Genomic DNA, 22,423 nt, shown 5'->3' with positions numbered 1-22,423 from the left:
AATGAGACAAATGGCAGCTCTAGGATCCATGTACAACTTGGCGTGTTGACGCTGTGGACGAGCACTACTGGGCTTTTGTTCGATTTCAGAGCTCCTGGCTCTTAGACTTCTGGACACTAACGTAGTCGTTTCCCCTCAGTGAATAAAGTTTTGGATTTAGTTCTTTATTCAAATAAAAGAATTTATTCACTGAAATGTATGAAACCTGGAACTATAATTGTTACTTGGAAATATAGGGCAGCAAATGATTCAAATAAGCTAAAACAATAGTCCTCAAAGTTGAGTAAATGTATAGAAAAATATTCCAGTACTTTCTTTTCTTTTCTCTTTTTTAGGTGAGAGGAAGGGAGATAGTGAGGCAGAGTCCTGCATGCACACTGACCGGGATCCACCCGGCAACCCCATCTGGAGCTGATGCTCAAGTGCCGAGCTATTTTTAGCACTCCAGTGGAGCCATACCAATACCTGAGGCTCCACTTGAACCAGTTGAGCCCCTCACTGTGGGAGGGGAAGAGGGAGAGAAGGAAGAGGAGGGGCAGAAGCAGATGGTCACTTCTCCAGTGTGCTCTGACCGGGAACTGAACCTGGGACGTCCATATACTGGGCCAGTGCTCTATCCACTAAGCCACTGGTCAGGGCATTCCTGTACTTTCTTAAAAGTTTTTTCTACATGGTTCTTTAATAAGTTCCAAGCCTAAAAATGGGCATTGATTATTATGTCTTACACTATAAAACTAAAACAAATTTGCAAATGCAACGGAACTCTCAAACCAGTGAATTGGACGTTGGGTCAGGGCGGGGAGCCGGGCTGCTCCTTGGCCTCTGTGTGTCGTGCCTGCAGGCACTGTGCTCTGGGCTCACTCTTCCCGCCACCCTTCCCTGCTGGGTGGCCCTGTGGCCTGCGTGTGACCCAGGAGCTTCCTTTGGACTTTAAATCCATCTCTGTTCCACTTATGTGAGCCCCAAATAAATCAGGAACCCCTCTGCAGGCATTGAAACAGCCTAGCAGTATTTGGTTTAACAGGTGGTTTTATGTAAACGAATCAACGTTATACAAATAATTTATATTAATTTTTAAAGATCAATTTAAAAATCCTCTGCGCCCCCCCCCCCCCCCATTTTCTTTAGAGAGCACAGGGAAGTCTGAAAATCTTCCCATGGAGCCTGCAGGGCCCCCTCCCTACATTGTGAAGGGCGGGGACAGCAGATTTTTAACAAACATGTCAGTGGTGTTACTATGTGGCAAGGACGGTTCTAGTCTTTGTTCCCTGTTTTGCAGTGTAAGGGGTAGGCATGCTTCCCTGCTGTGTACAGGGAAATTTTGAACACTGTTTGTTTAGTCTTTTCTGGATAAATTGAGATCATTTTCAGTGTCTATTACTGGATTTGATGGTGATCCAGATTTTTGTCTGTCTATGTTTGCATTTCCCTTGACAACTGATGAACAGCAGTTTTTGTCACTGCTTTGGGCCTGCCTTTTATTTGGCAGCTCTCAATGTACTGTCTAAGTGGATCAGTGAGAACTCCAGGGTTTAGAATTGTATAAGAGATAGAGAAATAAAACACATGCAGAATTATATAGCAGTGGCACAGTAGAGGCCTTTGGTGTTGGGCGAAGCTGGATTTGAACTGTGGCCTTGGGAGTTACATGGCACCGACAGATTCTCCACTCTGAGCCTTAGTGGCCCTCTGCAGGTGGCAGTGTGACCCCAGCAGAGGCGTAGGGTCCATCTGTGATGGAGGAGGCGGTGGCAGTGATTTCGGAGTATAAGATCTTTTATTCATTTGTTTTCGCATCCATTCAAGTGGAGCACTCTTTTTTTTGAGAGTTTCGGTTGCTGCAAGTTGGACCTGAGTGTGGGTATTTGGTTTTAGCTTTCTATTTCTTTTTTATTTCCTTCCTCTCTCCCCGCTCCGTCTAGTCCCTCCGTCCCCCCATGTTTCTAGTCTGGCTAGTCTGCCATTCATGGAACCTCATTACTCTAGGTCAGCGGTTCTCAACCTGTGGGTCGCGACCCTGGCGGGGGTCGAACGACCAAAACACAGGGGTCGCCTATTTCTGATGGCTTTAGGCTACCCCTGTGTTATGGTCGTTCGACCCCCGCCGGGGTCGCGACCCACAGGTTGAGAACCGCTGCTCTAGGACTAAGTCACACTTCTGGGGTTGCCATTCCCACAGCCCTGGGGACCAGCACACTGAGTTTCTCACTGTCCCCTGCCATGCCACGCCCGTCCGCTCTCCGTGTGCACTGGGCTCACTGCCTTCCCTCCTTTGCCGGGCAAGCTTCTGTGGTTTTTCCATTGTGTTTTCTCCGTCTTCATATTCTGTCCCTGTGTCTGAGGTTCATGGTACCTTTGTTTGGACTTTGTTTTAACATTAGCATGAGTTTCTTATTTTTTAATAGTTTCTGTTCTACAGAAGAGTTGGAAAATGCTGTGGAGGACTCAAGCATCCCCTTCAGCCAGATTCCCCAGTTGTCCACATCTCCATTTCACTCATCCTTTCGTTCTCTCTCTGTATCAGTCTTTCTCCTCTTTAGGAATTGTGGGGCCTCGTGACATAAATAGGTGAGTGTTTTCCGCCTCCACTGTCATAAGGACACTCACCATCCAGCCTCCCAGTCAGGAGTCAGTATTGATTACTTTTCCATCCAATTCATGAGTGCATGAGAATTTCTCCAATGGCTGAGACAATGTCTTTTAAAAAATTTCTGGTCTAGGTCCTGGCTGGGTTGCTCAGTGGATAGAGCTTCATCCTGGTGTGCCAAGGTTGCAGGTCCAACCCCTGGTCAAGGCACGAGAAGCAACCAATGGTGCACAACTAAGTGAGTGGAATGAGTTGATGCTGCTTTCTCTCTTTTTCTTTCTTTCTCTTTTCTATTCTCTCTCTCTCTCTCTCTCTCTCTCAAGTCAATGGGAAATTAAAAAAAAATTCTGGTCCAAATTCTTTGCAGGAGCCCATTTTGTATTTAATTGTCCTGTCTCGTCAGTGTCGCTGTATCTGGAATAGTCACTTGGTTTCTCCTCTTCTCATGTCTTTGGCCATCTAATGGGATACAGAGCTCTCATTGAGGTGACCCTCCCTCCCCAGGTCTGTCCCTGCCTCCTCGGAGCTGGACTCGAGACATGCGCTCTTGCTGGGATCTTCTCATTGTGTCACATGGGGGACACTTTGTGCCCCGTCCTTGTTGTGCTGATGTCCTTAACCTTCACTAACGTCCGTCATCCAGTGCAGTCCCTGTTACCATTTCCCTGTTGTAATCTGAGCTGTTTGTGGGGGGAAATTCGAATATTATACCTACAATGTGTTCCTTTGAAAAATGCCTGAATAAATAGATTCTCTGCGTTTTATTTTCGTTGGTTTTTGTTTTTAATTGAGAGGCCGGGAGGCAGAGACAGACTACCACATGTGTCCTGACCGGGATCTACCTGGCAAGTCCCCTGTCAGGCGATGCTCTGCTCCTCTGGACCACTGCTCCATTGCTTAGCAACCGAGCTCTTTTAGCACCTGAAGTGAGGCCACTGAGCCATCCTCACTGCCCAGGCCAACTTGTTCAAATCTTTTGAGCCATGGCTGTGAGAGGAGGAGGAGAGAGAGAAGATGGGGAGAGGGAGAGGCAGATGGTCGCTTCTCTTGTCTGCCCTGACTGGGAATCAAACCCAGGACTTCCACAAACTGGGCTGTAGTTCTACCACTGAGCCAACTGGCCAGGGCCAATTCTCTGCTGTTTTATACTTCCTTTGCTGTTAAGTAGAAGGCAACAAATCAAATCAAATTAGCCCCTACTCCAAAGGAATATAATAACATGGGTAAAATGAGCCATGCCTTTTTTCATGACCTACTTATTTCTGAAAATGGAAGAATAAAATCCTGAGAAAATGCTTAGTCTACCTAGTAAATCTTCTTTTCTTCAGGCATTCCTCCCTCCCCTATTGCTGTATGCTGATTACAGACAATTCAGGAAATACAGACAAGCAAAACCATGAAAGGAATACGTGTGTTCTCATCCAGCGGAGATGGTGACAGTTAACTGCCTTCTATTTCTTTCCTACGGCCCTTAAAAAAATGTGATCACTTCATCCATACTGTCTTTTTACCTGTTGTTTAAATTTTTGTGATAATCTTTCCATGTCATTGGAAAGACATTGTAACTTTAAATATTTTTATACAGTTGCTCTTATTTAACTACTTATGTTGCTGGACTGTTTAAAAATCAGCTGTTTTAACAGGAAATGGACACCTTCATCTCATCTGGTAAAACTGATGATGACACAGAAGTGTCCCCCCTCGAGCTGTCTGGGTGAAGCTGTCTGATCTTATAAAAATGCCCCTGTGTCAAGACCTTGTAAAGATGTGTGTCACTCAACCACAATTAAACATAGATCTTATGGGGGACAAAAGAAGAAAACAGTTAGATCTTGTACTTTTGGACAGAGAAATGCAGAGTGAGGTTTGAAGGTGCATGAGAAGGGCTGTCTTGAGAAGACCCCGAGAGCCACAGCGAGCGGACACGAGAGGCGTTCCTCTCATCAGCCCCGCTGCAGAGATCCCACAGGGAGCATTAGCATTTCCTTTCTCGTCTCCAACCTTCATCTCCGGTCCTCATTTCTCCGCCATTTTCCTAAGCTCCTCCCAGGATTCTTTGTGCCTCTTCTTCTAGTCCTTTCTAAGGAGAACACAGGTCTTCTAGGGCCTCTCCTAGGGACCAGGACAACCTGGAACAGTTGAAGAAAGAGTGACCTGCTGTGGGCAGATGTGTTCACAAGTGACCCATTAAGGTCACTGGAAGCGGAGGTGGTGGCCAGGTGGCTGGGAACATGCCCTCCTCCAGGTCACTCCTGCAGGAGCGTGAGTGGAAAGTGTTGATGGGTTTGAATGGATTATATTCTGAAGGTTCAACCTGAGGAATTACTTTAAGGAGGCTGCTTGGTAGTAACATATCAGATACGGAAATGGTTTGTAGTGGACAGTGAGTGTAGTATGTTAAGCCAGTTAAAGCACAGTGGATATTCAGGTGTTGAAGTGTGGATTTTCTTTTCTTGTGGGGCTTTTGTGTTAACAGAATGTTGACATTCAAGCATAGAATTGTTACTAAGTCTAAAGGAAAACTTGCAACAAGTAACAGCTTGTGTAGTTAACGGGCTTAGGGTGAGTCTACTTACTTAGTTCATTCATCAAAATCTTTCAGGTTAGGGAACCACCACAGAGCCGTGTTCCTTGTCTGATCTTGAGAAAAACTAAACTAAAAACACCCCCCCCAACCAAGGGTGCTTGTGTTCTGTGTTAAAGTAACAAGTGTGCAGCCCTTATAAAACCGTGTCAATTGTCGATCTGTAAGTTGTAATATGGTCCTTAACTTAGATGTCTAAGCAAATGTGCCTTAAATCTTTGCTCACAAAGTTAAGATCGATCTGCACTCGAGTGATGCCAGTTGTTCAAAAGTTTGTTTCAAAACTAAACCGTTTTGTTCTTCTTACCGTGTTTATGTGTTCTCACTGCTTCTGCCTCCTGAACTCTCGAGGTGAGATGAAAAGTTCCTTTGGCTTGAGCAGTGAGAGCTGACTGACGTGTCCATGCACTTCTCTGTTTTAGAATAATATATAAGTGTTCCATGTGCGACACCGTGTTTACCCTGCAGACCCTGCTGTATCGCCACTTTGACCAACACATTGAAAACCAGAAGGTGTCTGTTTTCAAGTGTCCAGACTGTTCTCTTTTATATGCACAGAAGCAACTCATGATGGACCATATCAAGGTGTGTGCGCCTCTCATGTCTTTTAAGTGAATCCTAGATCCCTTCATTGGTCAGAAATGGAGGCTGAGCAGAAGATTATGGTAGAGCATGTGGGCTGTCTGGGGAAGGGATGGATGCTGGTCGTTGGTAATGAGCAGCTTACGACATGCTGTTCTCATGTTATCTTGACCGAGGGACGCTTTTTATTCCCGAGCCCTGACCTGCATACCGTGAAAGTAACAAATCCATGTGCTGATTTTAAAAGCATAATAAGGTATCAGGGTTCTCTCTTTCTACTGGGGAAAATGACCATGAAGGGTGCTTTTCTGGGAACTTGGTGTTATACCCTATTTAGAAATAGACAGGGACTCAACAAATTGTCAAATTTGTATACACATTGGTGTATTTAGAAAAAAGGAAGGTTTTCCCCCTTGAAATGAGCAGTTTTAAGTTTGCATTATAATTGATGCCCCTGGATCTTTTATTCTTTTTTTTTTCTTCCTTTTGTCAAGATTGCATGTAAATTGACTATGCAATGTCCCGGACACAGCACAGTGTGTGGCACCTTGTAGCTGTTCAGTTAATGACATGAATAAATGTCCAAGTTGGACAACCAACTCTCCAACCCCCAAAGGAAACACTTAAATCTCTTTACAGCCTTTTAAGCTCACTAAGGACTGAGCTTAGTCCTAGCCTCTTACTGTCCACTGTGACAGGCTAAGCAATTTTTTTCCTGTGTGATTAGGAGAGAATATCCATTAGCTCTCAGAGATTAAGGTGATTTAACGTCTAAGAAGAGGAACAACAGGTCCAATATTATCATGAATTCAATCTCTCTTTTTTAATACATTGCACAAAAAGGTTAAAGAGCAAATCAAGTCTGAATTAGTCTAGTCTCATCTTAGTTAAATGAATGGACTGTTGTTAATCCCTGGCATTTTCTGTGCTGAGTGTCTGTGAGCGCACACGGCATAATCGCCTGTTGCAAAGGACTTTCTGTCTCGGAGTCTGCCCATTAGAGGCCAGGCGGTGGTGTGGCATTCTTGGGGCCAGTAAAGGACATGGCGGTCTGTTTTGTCCTTCTCACTTGAAGTGCAAGGCTGTCCTCTTTTACGGGTTTTTTGCTAAAATTACAAAACTATCTTGATAATAAATATCGATTTAATGAATGATCAGGAAAAACTAAAAATTGCTAATAAAGACTGTAAGGGCATTGGAATTAGATCCAACTATTTTAATATACTTAACATGGGGGCACAAAGAAAAGTTGCTTCTTAAGAGGCTTCTAAGGTATTGGGCTTCTGGAACGCCTCTTTCCGTCTGGAGCAGGTCATCGACGTTGTGGTTAGGGTCTGTCTTCCTGTGGTAGTAGTGAATTTGGAGGAATACAGGGTCCCAAGAAACAAAGACTGAAGAGGAGTGATGAGATCTTGTGGCCACCAGAGGAAAGAATTGTCCTTATTCATGGGAACCTCTTGTGGGACATGATACAAGATATAGTGGGAATGAATATCTACTTATGTTCTCATTTTAAATATGTTCTGGGCATTTTAAATATATACTAGACTGCCTTTATGTGTTTTCGGGGGCAAGATTGAAGATCAGGTTTTGGGGGCACCCTGTTTTTATCATTTTTAAGATCTGTACCCAGCTCTTGTAGATCCGTTTTCATTGCCTAATACCTGTGCTGTTCTGTTTGTTGTGAGGAAGGAACTGAGATCACAGGGACAGTGTTTCCCCACACATACACTCAAAGGCAGGTCTCTGTTTGCCCATTCTGACTGAACGCATGTCATTTCTCAACTCCAGCAAAAGACAGGCTTACTTGCTGTAGCCCCGTCTTCCATGCTGGTATTGACATTGAAAGTAAACTTGCAAGTTACAGTCATCCAAGTATTGCTCCCCGAGCTAAGGAGAAATCAACTCTGAAAGAATTCAGTTGTGTTTCTGTTACTTAAAATTTTGTTTTAAATAATCTTATTTTTACTTGCAACGTGAAAATAAAATGTATGAGTTAGAAATGCTCACTCTAGCACACGAGCCATTGCTCTCTTCGTTACGGCAGAATTTTTTGCTGCTTTTCTGTAATTTCTGTAGCACAATGTGTATTTTATAAAAGAATACTTTAATACTTTACTTTCCAGCTTTTAAGCGGGAAAGAATGCATTTGCTCAGAAACTTGTGGAATGCTTATTGAGAAGATTTTGGATTTAAGTTTTTCTGGGAGGTTGAAATGGTTAACAGTGTAAAAAAAAAAAAAAAAGCCAGAAGCCGCTGCCCTGAGTGGGAAGCCGAAGCCTAGTTTTTGGCTGGCGTCTCCCCCAGATTTCTCTCTGCAGAGGAATACGGGGTGTGCGGCTCAACCTGTTGTCCCTGCTCATGAGAGAGTAGAGAACCCCGTGTCCCTTCTGGGATAAGACAGCGGTGAGGAAGGCTGGCTGCCTCTTGGCACCGTCTGGAAGAGACCCTGCCTCGGGAGTGTGCGAGAGAGCACGCGTGCGAGAGAGCACGCTGAGGGAGTGCTTCCCACTCAGACCCCGGGGGCGGGGATGGGGCTGGACCTTTATGTCGCGAGGCTGGGCCCCTGGACCTGCCTGTGCTCACGGTGCCTTAGGAAGCATGTGCCTTAGGAAGCATGCGTCAGCAAAACCCCAAACTGTGATAAGTGTTCCAAGAATATGAAAGTAGGGAGAAAGGTTTGTTGTTAGCTTATTGTCTTTCTGTGGACTGGCCACAGCCTGGGCACTGAGGAAAGGCTGCGGCCCTAGTCAGAGATAGACAGGGCATAGACGGATTGGCTTCCTTTTTTTTTTTAAATCCATGCTTTTAGAACACATAACAAAGACCAAAGTGAGCTGATCTTTACAATCAGATGCACTCATTCTACCCCTCGCCCCCGCAGATTTTGAAATCCTGAGAGTTTAGGTTGAAGGTGGCTGTTGCGGTTAATGAGAATAACAGCTAAGCTGTTTAAAAAGGCTTTTCATTATCTACTGTGTATAATTCATGAGTCTGGGTGCTATCAATAAGAAGGGATGGATTCAGATAGGGTGTAGGAAGATTAAAGTTACCCCCCAAACTCCAGCAAAACCCCAAACTGTGATAAGTGTTCCGAGAATATGAAAGTAGGGAGAAAGGTTTGCTGTTAGCTTATTGGTCTTCAGTAGCTATTAAAGTTGAGTAGCTGAGGGTCTTGAACACCTACCAACATGTGACAGAAAAACGTTCTTCCCCGGAAACGGTCTGTCGTTGGGAAGACTGTGCTGTACAGGAGTGTCAGGAGTGATCTGGATTATAACTGGAAATGCATATCTAGTTGACGTACAAATAATACTTCATCTTTTTTTTTTAGGCATATATTTTGTTTAGGTTTTCCTCTTGATAGATACAATATTCTGAATGAATATAAAGTCACATTTGTTTAATGTCCTGTGCATTAAGATAGTCCACATGTGCTCTCTTTTAGTGGTGTCACTTGTGAGAGATGTTTCTTTTCTTTTTATGACGTAGTCTATGCATGGAACATTGAAAAGTATTGAAGGGCCTCCCAACTTGGGTATAAACTTGCCTTTGAGCATTAAGGCTGCAACTCAAAATTCAGCAAATCAAAACAAAGAGGATACCAGATCCATGAATGGGAAAGAGAAATTGGAAAAGAAATCTCCATCTCCTGTGAAGAAATCACTGGAACCCAAGACAGTGGCCAGTCCCGGGTGGACGTGCTGGGAGTGTGACCGCCTGTTTACGCAGAGAGATGTTTACATTTCCCACGTGAGGAAGGAGCACGGGAAGGTAAGAGAGAGAGTCCCACCCCTGACCCAGCCCCCTGGGCGTAAGGAGGTGCACCAGACTGACCAGCCGCTGGGACTGGGCTTCCTGGCTTTGTTCTGTCGATAGTTAGTAGGGTGACCTTAAAAATCACTCAGTGTCTCTGGGCTTCAGTGCCTCAGTTTCTTTATATATAAAATGGACATCCCTGAGTCCTTTCAACCTTGTTCTGGGATTTTGCTCGTAATTGCCTTCACCTGTGCCCTGAGGCTGGCAGTGAGTTATTGCCACATTCCTGAGGAAGCCGAGAACAAGGTGAACCAAAGTGGAAGGTGTTTGAATTGACCTCTTGGCCCTTTGACAAATGAGGAAAACAGGAGAGAAAGAACGGGGATGTTCTGAAAACTACTAGTAGCATCTTATGACTAATGTGATTATTTCCTGAGTTTGGTAGTAGGAAGGAGGGACCTTACCCTTCAAGAATACAGGAGAAGCTCTATTACTCAAAATTGCTGAATAATCTGAGTTGCAATATGTGTATTTTTTCCCCTTTTAGCCTGACCAGGGGTGGCACAGTGGATAGAGCGTCGGACTGGGACACAGAGGACCCAGGTTCGAAACCCCAAGGTTGCCAGCTTGAGCATGGGGTCGTTGGCTTGAGCGTGGCTTCACAGACATGACCCCGTGGCCACTGGCTTGAGCCCAAGGTTGCTGGTTTAAGCCCAGGGTCTCTGGCTTGAGCAAGAGGTCACTTGCTCTGCTGTAGCCTCTCCAGTCAAGGCACATATGAGAAAGCAATCAATGGACAACTAAGATGCCACAACAAAGAATTGATGCTTCTCATCTCTCTCCCTTCCTGTCTGTCTGTCCCTGTCTGCCCCTCTCTCTGTTTCTGTCTCTTTTGCTAAAATAATAATAATAATAAGTATACATCACCAATTAATAAGAAAAAAATTTTAAGTACTCAGTTTTAGACTTAATAAACTAGCAAGATTTTTTTTTTTTAACGTTACTGTGATCTTCTCTAAGTTGGCTTGTTCTGTCCAGGGTCCAGAAAGAGCCTACATTACACTTGGTTGTTGTATAACTTAAATCTCTCTTAGGCTATAGCCTTTTACTGTGAGATTGAGTTGTTGGAAAAATTTGGTATATGTCCCCTGAGTTTCTGGATTTGGGTAATCGCTTCCTCTTGACATTTAACTTACTTCTCTTTATCCCATACTGTCTAGAAATTCAGGTTGTTTTTTTGTTTGTTTGCTTTTTTAGATAGGAATATGTCATAGGTACTGTATTCTTTCTGTATTGCATCTCAAGGCACAATTATAATAGCAGCTTGTTCCACTTGTAGTGATTCTAACATTGATTAGTGGCTTCAGAGACAGCACCCTGTAAAGAAACCATTTTATTGCTATAAACTAAGCTTATAAAACCAAAGAGTTGACCCTTGGGGAACCTGTGTAAGGAGCGCATAGGAATCGGTTTGTAATTAGTCTATACTAGATCCTTGTGACAGTAAGTACCTTCAGCGTTGCTTTGTAATCTAATTTGTTGAAATCATTTATTTGAACTACTCATGAAGCTACATGTTTTACCTTGCTACCACTGTCCAAATCTTATAAACTTGCCTTTGAACATCAATTATAGTGATCACAAAGTGCTGATATTTTTATTATATTTGGTCTAACTGTACTTAATTCAGTATCTTTTCATGTAAAAATTAGTTACTTGTGGAATATAAGTGGCTGTAGTAGCCTACTGCTTACATCATCATGTCAGCGTCGGGCTCCCTGACTGGTCATGGCGTCTTACAATATGCATTGTAGGTGTTGGGAAGCTCTTGAATGTTCATGCTTGATAAGCCTTCTGTGTAAATACTAGTTGTTCTTTCAGAGCCTGATGTGTCAATGATTGTAGAAATCTTTTCTTGGCACCGAGACCGGGTTTCACAAATTCACAAATGTTCTTTTTTTTTTTTTTTTTTTTTTTGTATTTTCCTGAAGTTGGAAACGGGGAGGCAGTCAGACAGACTCCTGCATGCGCCCGACCGGGATCCACCTGGCACACCCACGAGGGGGTGATGCTGTACCTATCTGGGGTGTTGCTCTGTTGCAACCAGAGCCACTCTAGCGCCTGAGGCGGAGGCCACAGAGCCATCCTCAGCGCCCGGGCCAACTTTGCTCCAATGGAGCCTTGGCTGCGGGAGGGGAAGAGAGAGACAGAGAGGAAGGAGAGGGGGAGGGGTGGAGAAGCAGATGGGCTCTTCTCCTGTGTTCCCTGGCCGGGAATCGAACCCAGGACTCCTGCACGCCAGGCCGACTCTCTACCACTGAGCCAACCGGCCAGGGCCACACAGATGTTAAAACAAGAGCGGACTTTAGTTCTCTAGCAGTCCAATCTTTTTGTTTCTGGTACATTTGAGACTTAATGTAACCATCTTAGGACATTTCGGGATTCTTTCTTTCTTTCCTCCCCCCTTAAACTGTCTTTATTTTGCACATCTGACAATGATTGGATCTAGACTATAAGATGAAATTTAACACTTGCTGAAACTATTTGCTTTGGACGGCAGTGTGGAGCCCGCCCTGATTCGGACTGCGTGCCAGCCTGCTGTGCACGGTGTGTATACTTATGTTAGATGCAGCCATTCATCACAGAGGGAATGTTTGGTTTAGTAGGATTTTAGGATTAGCTTTGAAGAAGTTGGACTCTGTCTTTTGGAATGAGATACATCAGATTAGATTACAATTTCAATTCAGTTCATGCAGCCTCCTGAAAGAACTAAAGGGAGGTGTGGGGGAGGGGAGGAAATGTCTTCATAAACCGATGAACTGAAAAGGAAAGGAGGTTGGTTGCACGTGAGTCAGAAACCAACACATGAGAACCCGCCATGCTAGGCCAGGTGGGAGCCCTCCACTTGCACGCATCCTGCCTGCAGACATCCTCGTATCTCTTCTCGTTGTTTTCATCTCCTCTCCCATCAGAACACTATGTTGCCTCTTCTGCATTTAAACGCCAGACTTCAAATCTGCTACACTGCCTTTTCTCTTCCTTTCTTTTTTTTGTATTTTTCTTAAGTTGGAAACAGGGAGGCAGTCAGACAGACTCCCGCATGCGCCTGACTGGGATCCACCCAGCATGCCCATCTGGGGCGTTGCTCTGCCACAACCAGAGCTATTCTAGCGCCTGAGGCAGAGGCCACAGAGCCATCCTCAGTGCCCGGGCAAACTTTGCTCCAATGGAGCCTCGGCTGCAGTAGGGGAAGAGAGAGACAGAGAGGAAGGAGAGGGGGAGGGGTGGAGAAGCAGCTGGGCGCTTCTCCTGTGTGCCCTGGCCGGGAATCGAACCCGGGACTCCCGTACGCCAGGCCGACGCTCTACCACTGAGCCAACCGGCCAGGGCCTTCTCTTCCTTTCAAGACAGCCAAGCATGCACTTTGCTTCTCTCGCTTTACCCAACTGACTACCTTTGGGTTTCGGCTTCACCTTTGTCAACAAACCCGCTTCATCTATGACCTCATTGCTGAGTCCGGTGGACATTTTTATCAACTTGACCTCAGTTGGCTCTGTTACAGCATTTCACACTATTAGCAATTCTTCTTAAAAGCATTTTCTACCCGAAATGTTGAATACTGCACTCTCTTGGGATTTCTCACGGTTATCGTCCTGGAAACATTTAACTGTCTCTCTCTGGAGAATTTCAATTACTCTTATAACTTCACGTTTTGTATAAATGTGCAGGTAACTTCCACGTCTCTGTCTCCAGCTAAGGTTCCATACCTGCGTTCTAGTTCCTGGAATCCAACCACTTAGCAAGTGTTTCGGCTTATTGGATAGCTCCTCCCCACCCGAGCTTCCTCCATCTATCTTGGGGTTTCCTTCCTTCTATCCAGCCCTCTCCCCATCTGTTCACTTAGTACCCTTTAGTTCACCCATTTATCTTTGTTCTGCCCAGATTATTATACTCACTGTATCCGGAAAGAGTTTTTTAAAGTGTAGCTCTGATTGAGCAAAGTGTAATGTCCCTCTTGCCCTCAGAGTCATCCAGTGGCTTGGGTGTCCTTTGATCTATCCCATTCTTTAGCCATATCTCATGGTGTCACTAGATCAACTCAAATGCCGTAGGTGCTTCAGACACTGCGTATTTGCTGCTGGGGCATTTCTGGTGATCTTCATTATCTCGAAGGACCATACCTTTCAGATGGCTAACTTCTCTTATTCTTCAGTCTCAGCTTAGACATCGCTCGTCTAGAGTGCCTTCTTGGTCCCCTCAGACTGAGTCGGTACCTCTTCCTGCCTTTTCCACGGCAGCCTGTACTCCCCTGTATGTACTTGCCACTCCCATATGAAAGGGCCTCTCCTATTAGACTCTCTTCCTCCATTCAGTTCCATAGCGTTTCTGGGAGCTTCTCTCCCTAGCTCACAGTAAGCCAATAAATATTTCTTGACTCAGTGGATCAAGAATGGGTGACATCAAACCCCCGTAGACATAACTCCCTCTTCTTTGAAACAGAAGTCCTACATGTTTAGTGACTACTTAGTGTCCTGTGTTGTAGATACCTAGATCTAGGGAACGGCATGGGAGGGGATAAGCAGCCTCCAGTTCTTCTGGGTTTAAGACGAGATAGGAATATGTACATGTGTAAGGGATTTGAAAAGTGTATTTGGCTAAATGTCTCAGGACAACACAGTTGGTTACTTCACCAGGCTAGAAGTTACTAGACAGACCCAATTTCACTGAGTTACGGCAGCACGTGAATGTTCTGAACCAGTGACCTGTAAAGGTCCACTTGATGGATGGTTTGGGTAACTTGAGCTAAATGGGAAGGCAGAGCGTGATGAGGACGATGACGACAGGGTGCACTGTTATCTCATTTATCCTTAAAACAGGCCCATGAGGGAAACACTGTTACTGATCCCATTTTACAGGCAAGGAAAGGGAGCTTAGAAAAGGCTCAGTAATTTATTACCCCGGGCTCTACACCCCACATGGCAGATGTGGGACCCAATCCAGACCCCTCCGACACTGCTGAACAGTCTACTCTTTGCAGACCAGAAAAGCTTGGTATCTCAGAAATTGCTTAATTTCAGCCTCCTCGAACCTTTCCACGTGGATTTGGAACAGTTAGCAAACACTTGACGTTCCGTCCGTCATCACTTTAATTGATGAAGGCTGTTTATGGTCAGTCTTGGTTAAAGCTGTGCATGTCATCACTAAGTGAACGAATGTGTGTTCGCTGTTTTGGAAGAATGTTGAGTGTAAACAGTCTTGTGTTCTTCACTTGGGACCCACGGCCTCACTGGAGCGAGTTGCTGTCATTCATTTATCGTGTAGATCTTCCTGTGGCGTCACGGACATTCTGGAGTGGCTCATACGTCTTCAGCCACGGCCTGGGGTGTGTTTGGGGCAGCTGGGTTGCAACCAGAGTGGGCTTCTGGGGACGCAGGCTCTTCCTCCAGGGAGAGTTTCAGAAATCTGGAGGAACACGTGAGGACACCCCTGCCCGCTTGAAGAGTTCTCAGAGGTTCTTGGTCAACACTGCGGAGTAAATTAGCCGAAGTGCTGCTTAGCGAGGTGTTTTCGGACTCTTTCGGACATGCAGTGTGGCCAGTTCCGCTCACTGCTTAACCAAAGATCGCACCTTCACTTTTACTTTGCTGCCTGGCAGATGGGAGCCTTTGGCCAGAAGGACCGGCCCAAAGGGACTGGATCAGCACAGATTCATTCAACAGGTATTAGAAAAGCACTTAATGTGCGGGAGCTGCAGATGCCAAGTTGGTCTCTTTGCACTTGAAGTACAGCTCCTGTGGCACAAGCAAGTCCTCTCCACGGTGAGTAAGCAGTAACAGGCTAGATGTCCACAGACGGGCAGGCTGGTGCGGGCAGACCGTCGCCCTCCGCCCTCCGCCCTCCGCCCTCCGCGGCGGCTGTTATTTTGGAGAGTGACGACAGACCCTCCCTGGGCCCTTCCCATTTATCTCTGCTGTGGACCTCCGCCTCAGGAGGTAGCGGCTCCCCTGAAGTTGGGCTGGTGCGGTCGCCAGACAGGAGAAATAGGAGACTTGGCCCCCGTCTCCGTCTGCTTTGAGTGAATGTACCGGGATGTGCAGGCTTAAGAACATTCTTCTGAAACATATCACCGGCAGCCAGGGACTGACTTCCTTCACTGTCACAGACGGGCAGCTTTGCCTCTCTCTGCTTCCACGGCCCCATGGCTGCTGTGGGTGCAGGTCATCCTCCATGGTTCTCGTTCTCCTCCTCCTCCTCCTTCTCCTCTTGCTCCTCCTCCTAGCTCATTGGAGGTTGGATTTTGCTGTCTCTTTATGTGGCTCAGAACCAGAAGCTTTCCTGATGGCCAAGGCTTGACCTCTCGCCCTGCTCCCTGCCCCGGACCCAGAGCAATACCCTCAAAGCCCCTCCTCCCCTTGTTACCTGTCACACCCAGTCTCTTGCTGTGTGCCAGGCTCCCCGCTTGCCGTGGCTCCCTGGCATCTCTGGCAGGTAGAGTGTAGATCCCGTAGAGGAAGGATGGAGGAAAGTAGCTTCGAAGAACCCAGGTTTGCTATGGGGTTAGGTTTCTTCGTTGAATGGGTGCTGAAATCTCATCATGTCTTAGACTGTTAGTCCAATTTTGTGGTTCTTTTATTACGTGGGCAGACAGTTTTATGTACTTGCCCAAGCATGCAACATTAATTTTGTGATTTCTTTAGGAAAATATGTTGCTAAATCCAACTGGCAGACCAGGCTTTTAGGCTCTAAGAATTTAGCACGTGATTGTGTCTGTAAGTTGATACTACCTCAAAGCCCCAAAACCAGACAATAATTTTACATGCCACAAGTGGGGACATCAAAGGAAATACAAGGCCTTTCTGGCCACGGTTGACTTAATACGGAATCGTTACATCGACAATACTGGAAGGTAACAGAAAGGTCATGAATTTTCACTCAGTTTGTAGGTGGGAAAACCTCAGACCCAGAAGGACAGCCTTTTTCACAATTGAACCCCGAGGTGCCAAAGGTTGCCCATAAACCCAGAGGCCTCCATTCCGCCTCAGGGTCCAGGGGTGGGTTTTTCAGCAGTCACCCCAAGTTAGGAGTGGGCACAAACCCGTTTGGCAGGAGCAGAGCCAAAGCTTGCAGTAAGGGTAGAGCAAGGCAGAAGATGGAGTCTGTCCGTAAAGCAGCAGGTCCACATAAATGCCCACTCTGTACCGCACCCGGCGCTGCCCATAGAGCATCGGAAGGTGGTCAGGGAAGAGAGGCAACCTTTTCTTCGCATCCACTCAAAGCCAAGTAATTGCAGAACTGGATTCCATGCCGAGAGGAGAAACAGGAGAGCCTTCCAGCAGCCGTCGGACGGTTGGTTCTCACACCAGGCGCACACCGGTAACTCACGGCATCACGTGTCCTAACACCTTCAGATGGATGGTTGATGATACCCACCAGCTGTCCCTCATGAATACGGTTTATTTAGACAGCTGGATATCAGTATATCACACAGGACTCGGACTAGTGAGAAAATACCATCATCGGTCAGTTTTAATCTTAGCTTTTTTTATACTTGTGCTTGCTTACTTTTTCAGGTTATTAACAAATTTCTTACAGGTCATCTGATAAGAACTGTGATTACCTTTAAAAGGAACGATTAGTTCTTTTTGTCTTGCTTTGTGGAAATAACACTGCAAAGAGTCTACATAGATCTTCAGACAGTATATTTTATTTTAATTTTTTTATTCTGTAGCAATATCTGTCCTTTTATAAAACAGTGATTGTAAGAAAATGTCCTTCTCAATCACTTCTTTTCTTCTAGATTGCTTTTTAATTGAAAAGGGCAAAAGGATTGTATTTAATTTAAAATTAAATAAAACTAAACTTTGTATTTGTATTTAACTTAAAATCACATTAGAAGAAAAGCATTCTCTATATTCCTTGCAGTCCCTCTTTGAGGACTGGATTCTCTGAGAACAGAAATAATAGAGAAATAATGTGTCACTACCTGTAGGCACACATTTTCGGAACCAAGGGGTCTCAGAAGACCGGGCAAACTCTTACAAATAGAAGGGGAGTGAAACTGAACCAGACCTAGAAGAACTGGGCAACAGAGATTTATTTTCTCTCATGCTCATGTCATCTTTGATTCCTGGGTTCTTGGAGTCGCTGGGAGACGGCATCGCACGCTCCGCAGGACCTGTCAGTTCTGTTTTCTCCCTTGTGCACATGAAGGAGAGAACATAAGGATTCGTCAGGGTTTGCTGCGGGAGGGCCTGGAATGGAGTGGACAGCAGGACGGAGGAGCCATGTGGTCTGCTTGGGGCCTGTAAGCAGAACCCCCAAATTTCTGCTGCATGTCATCACTGGTCAGTGGTGGCCGAGGTCCCAGGCTGACACGTGCCCGTGGTGACCTCACAGTACCCTAGCAGGCCTTGCTGAGGGTCAGTGCTATAATTCTGGCAGCATCACTGGGAAGTGAGGCTTCCTTCCAGCACTTTTCCTTCTCCCCTGGCTGGAGTGCCAGGCGGGCTCTGAGCACAGCAGCGGTGGAGGGACACCTTTCTGTCCCGTCTGCCCCGGGTGCGGCCTTTCATTACTGTGCATCGATTATAGTTCTCTGTCCTTTTTCAGGTGTACAGTGTCATCAGCAAACCAGCCTTCCAGCCTTATAACCTGTGCATTAGGAGACTGGCTTTGTTTGTGGGAAAACAAGCATGGCGGCAAGCACATACTCACCATGCACACTGTCACCTGAATAGCTCAGTACAGCCACAGGAGCATGCCATATGAAGAAGAAACCAATCTCCTTGCTTTAGCATTGTGACTTGGTTTTTACCTACATTGATTACCTACTTTGTTAAACAGATTTGTTTCTGAAGGGTGGAGACTTGGCTCTGTTTCCTATAGAATGTGAGAGAATGGTCTAAATTAGGGTTAGCAAACAATGGTTGGCAGCCTGGCCACCTCTCTCTGTAAATATATAATTGGTTGAAACATGGCCATGCCCATTAATTTATGTATCATTGTGGCTGCTTTTGAACTACAAGGTGGAGTCGGAGTCATTGCAACAGAGACTTTATGGTCTGCAAAGCCTAAAATATTTACACCCTGGCCCTTTACAGAAGAAGTCTGCCAACCCTGGGTCTGAATTTATTCTCTGTGTTTAAATATTTCCCCCAAACACTCAGGTCCAATTTGTAGATGCTTGGATCATTTAGCACTCAAAGATTATCTTTCTTGGTGCTTTCACATGTATTTAAGTTGAGTTTCCTATTCTGTGCCCATCTAAATACCCATTTATTTATATATATATATTCTTGGACACAGTGAGACAGGACCTGGAAAAATCTCACCAGCGTCCTAGGTATTAAATTCTCTCGGCAAGGACTTTGGAATTTATGACTCACAGAATGCCAAACTTCAGGGAAGGCTACTTGCCGATAGACCACTTTCTAGGAGAGCATGGGTGGTTTTGGTAAGCAGCTTTGTTTCTTAAGATTTACCATCTGTAACTATAGGTCATATTTATATAAAGGGAGCAAAAACTTTCCAGTTTTGAGGACATATACTGACTATATCCAGGTCTAATATATTGAATAGATGAAGAAACTGAAATACCTGTGAAACATTATTATATTTTATTATTTATTCCGGTGAAAGTTTCCAGAATTCTCAGAGTGAAAAATTATATTGAATACGTTGTATCTATTGAATAACTATGCTATGCTAATGGTACTACCTGTTTCTTCAGTGAATTTCTTTTTTAAAAACTTTGTTGAGTCATAATTTATAGGTAATCTTAACACATTTTTATCCTTGTAGAAAAGCTAGGAGACATATTTAGACTATAGATTTTTTTTTAATTAATATGTTCATGCTTATCAGTCTATACTTTCATGTGTCTGGGTACTTGAATATTATAGGAATAACATTCAGTTGTGAAACTATCTAGAGCAGCCCATTCACTCATACTTTGGGAATGTATAACTTTTAACCATGTTTGTTCTTTTGGGTGTACCTTTCTTTTATTCTGTAAACATTTACCAATTTGCTGTGGAGAAGGACAGATAAAGTATAAATTATAATTCTTGCCTTGCACATTCTTACAAGTGTGCAGGGAGAAAAGACTATTTTAGAAGCTAACACTACTAGGAGTAGGGTGTAGAGCCAGAGTTGCAGAGGACTCACGGTGGTGTAGGATTCAACATTACGTGAAAGGTGCTTCTCATTCAGATGTCCACTTGGGTCCCGTTGAGGCCCTGTGAACAGAGTAAGCAATAAATGATAGCTCAGCCTTTAAAGAGGTTGGAGGATAGAATAAAATTAAAAATAAAAATTGTGTGTGATCCATGGGAGAGAAGAATTAGATGTACATCTGAGGACAAGGAAGCGGAGATTTGAACATCGCTGTTAGCGTGGGAGATGGCAGGGAAGCCTCGCAGGAGAAAGGCCACCCGAGGAGGCAGTACACGGAGGATGCGCGAGGGGAACTCGCCCGGGGTGCGAGCTGCAGGAAGAGTGTGGACGTGGTACAGACCCACACGACAGGCTGCGTGACGGCCAGCAAGCAGTTCTGGAGGGGGACGCGCTCAGAAGGGTGTCATTGGTGAGGTGAGCAAGTCCAAAGGCCTTACTCGCTGAGCTACCACCGAGAAGTGACATGTCGTGTTGTGCATCTCCAGTGGCTTGCTGGGGCAGTTGTGTGGGATAGGACTGAGAGGAGGAGGGCATGGTGGCTGGAAAGGTTGGGAAGGCCCACCCAGGATCTGAGAGCTGAGCTGGCGGCAGGTAGCAAGGGTTTGAACAAGAATACACCTCCAGGGGAGGGAAGGCTGTCTCAGAAGGGCAGGAGAAGAAGGTGTCTTTGTTTTGAGAAGATGTGAATTGGGGGAGGGGCTTTAAATGAAACATGTTTTAAGTCCTAGGAGCTGTAGTCAAAATGATGGGCTGAGGACTCAATGGTGGACAACCGCGGAAGTCTAGAAGGTTCGATCCTGCCCTACATGAGACATGGCACAATGAAAATCCATCTGCAGCTGAACACACGTGTGCTGTCGTCACCTGCTACAGAGGGGGACTCCGTGTCCCTCCACAAGGACAGCCCCTCACCTGAGCGCTCCATTCAGCCCCCTTGCTGACTAGTTGAGGCGATCACAGCCACGCTTGTCCTCTCTCTCCTGCATCTTCAGCTTTCCCAGACATTCTCAAAATCATAAAGAGTTCCACGTTACCTCTTACTGTAGCCAAACCAGGTAACCTTCCTAACCACTCCTGTTGAGTTTCCCGTTGACTTCTGTGTCACCCAGCCCAGGGGTCTTGGCTTTCTCCGCACCGTCTTATTTGACCTGTCCGAAGCAGCTGTCTTCTGGTTCCGCCCTGAGATGCTTTCTTTGCTGGGCTTCTCAGACACTGTTTTCTCTTGGTTCTTCCTCTACCTCGTTGACAGTACTTCTTGGTCGTCCTCCTCTTTCTAGCCTTGGAAATGTTGATGTGTCCATTTACTCACAGAAAGTTCTCATCCGGACCCATGGTTTTTAAAGTCAGCTATGTGTCTATCTCCTAATGACTCGTAGATTTCTATCTCTAGCCTGGATTGCTCCCGAGTTCCATTCTAGACTTTAACCACCTAGGTAGCATCTCTCCTTAGCTCTCCAGTGGGTCTCTTAAAGTTAACCTTTGGTTCCTCTCCTTCCTTAAACCTGCCTCTCCCCTGCTTTGCCGGTTAGTAACTGGTGACTCTCTTCCACCAGGGGCCCAGACCAGAGAGTTTGGAGTGATACTTGTCTTTTTCTCCTTTGTCACCCAGTCCAGCCCATCCACAAATGCTGCCAGCTCTCTACATTCTGAGATACCTTTACTGTCCAAGCCCAGGGCACGCAGTGTCTGCCCCGGATTGCTGCAGACAGCCCCTGCGTGGTTCCCTACTTTCACGCTTGGCAGCCACTGACCCATGGAAAATATGTTGGTTGTAGTGCTCCTCTGCTCAAACCCTTTAGTGTCCTCCCTTCACACCCGTGGATCATGCAAAACCCTCGCCATGGTGCAAAAGTCCGTCGACAGTTTGCTCTCTGATCTCACCTGCCATGCTCCCGCCTCCACTCCGTAGAAAACTGCAGAAGGGCTCTGGGCACTTCACTAGGGAAGTCCAAGTGGCTCACAAATGTGTGCCTGTCTGGTACCACTAGGCATTGAGGAAAAACAAAGCATAATATAATAATATTTCACCTGTCATTTTGGCAAAGTTGATGAATGGTGATCTGGTGCTGAAGACTTGGTGAATAAACCCTGACTTATGTTAGTGGTGTCCTTTTTCGGGACAGTTTTGTAAGAAGTTTTGAAGAGCCTTGGCATTTTTACAGTTTACATTCTAAACCGGAAAGACTGCTTTCAGAAATTTATGCAAAGGAAACAATTGGTTGACTACCAAAATTTTATCTGTAATGACTAAAAAGCTGAAACAGCATAACTCAGTAATAGAAAATATTTAAATGATGGTTCATTTGTACAATAGAATACTATCAATGCAATGAGAAGAAAGAAACATCAAAACACATGTCGCTGCATATGTTTTACAAGTGAAAAAAAAATCAGGATATGAATCAGTATGTATAATCTAAACTCATTGTAAATACATGAATGTATATTCGTGACTCATTGTAAATACATGAACGTGTATTCAAAAAGAAGTGAGAGGGCAATATATAGCTAAAAACTGACTTCAGTTGGTGAGATTAGAAGCAATCTTGATTCTCTTATTTTGCAATATGCACTTGTTGTTTCTATAACTGGAAAAAATAAGAGAAAGGCAATGAAGGCTGCAGTGTCTGGGCTCCCACATATTCTTCACTTGGAAGGCGGAGGCTGCCAGGCAGGAATGCCCTCAACTTCCAGGTCCCTTCCTCACCCGCCCACCGGTGACCATAACAAGCACT

The 22,423-nt window shown here is 45.3% G+C and overlaps 1 protein-coding gene across 10 annotated transcripts in view; it reads left to right on the top strand.

The window, feature by feature from the left end:
- Positions 1–22,423, top strand: part of ZNF532 (zinc finger protein 532) — a 103,714-nt gene that overhangs the window by 67,304 nt on the left and 13,987 nt on the right. For 9 of the 10 annotated variants that reach the window (XM_066353248.1, XM_066353244.1, XM_066353250.1 and 6 more), the window contains 2 exons: positions 5,594–5,756; positions 9,246–9,527. The exons of the other annotated variant lie outside the window; for it this stretch is intronic. In XM_066353248.1, coding sequence (XP_066209345.1) covers positions 5,594–5,756; positions 9,246–9,527 — 445 coding nt within the window. The remainder of the gene's footprint in view (positions 1–5,593; positions 5,757–9,245; positions 9,528–22,423) is intronic. 10 annotated transcript variants of the gene reach the window in all.

This window comes from Saccopteryx leptura, chromosome 11, assembly GCF_036850995.1.
Source record: "Saccopteryx leptura isolate mSacLep1 chromosome 11, mSacLep1_pri_phased_curated, whole genome shotgun sequence".
In the NCBI taxonomy this organism is placed as follows: Eukaryota; Metazoa; Chordata; class Mammalia; order Chiroptera; family Emballonuridae; genus Saccopteryx; species Saccopteryx leptura.
Note: the sequence above shows the minus strand (reverse complement) of the source record. Positions and strands in the feature narration are given on the sequence as shown.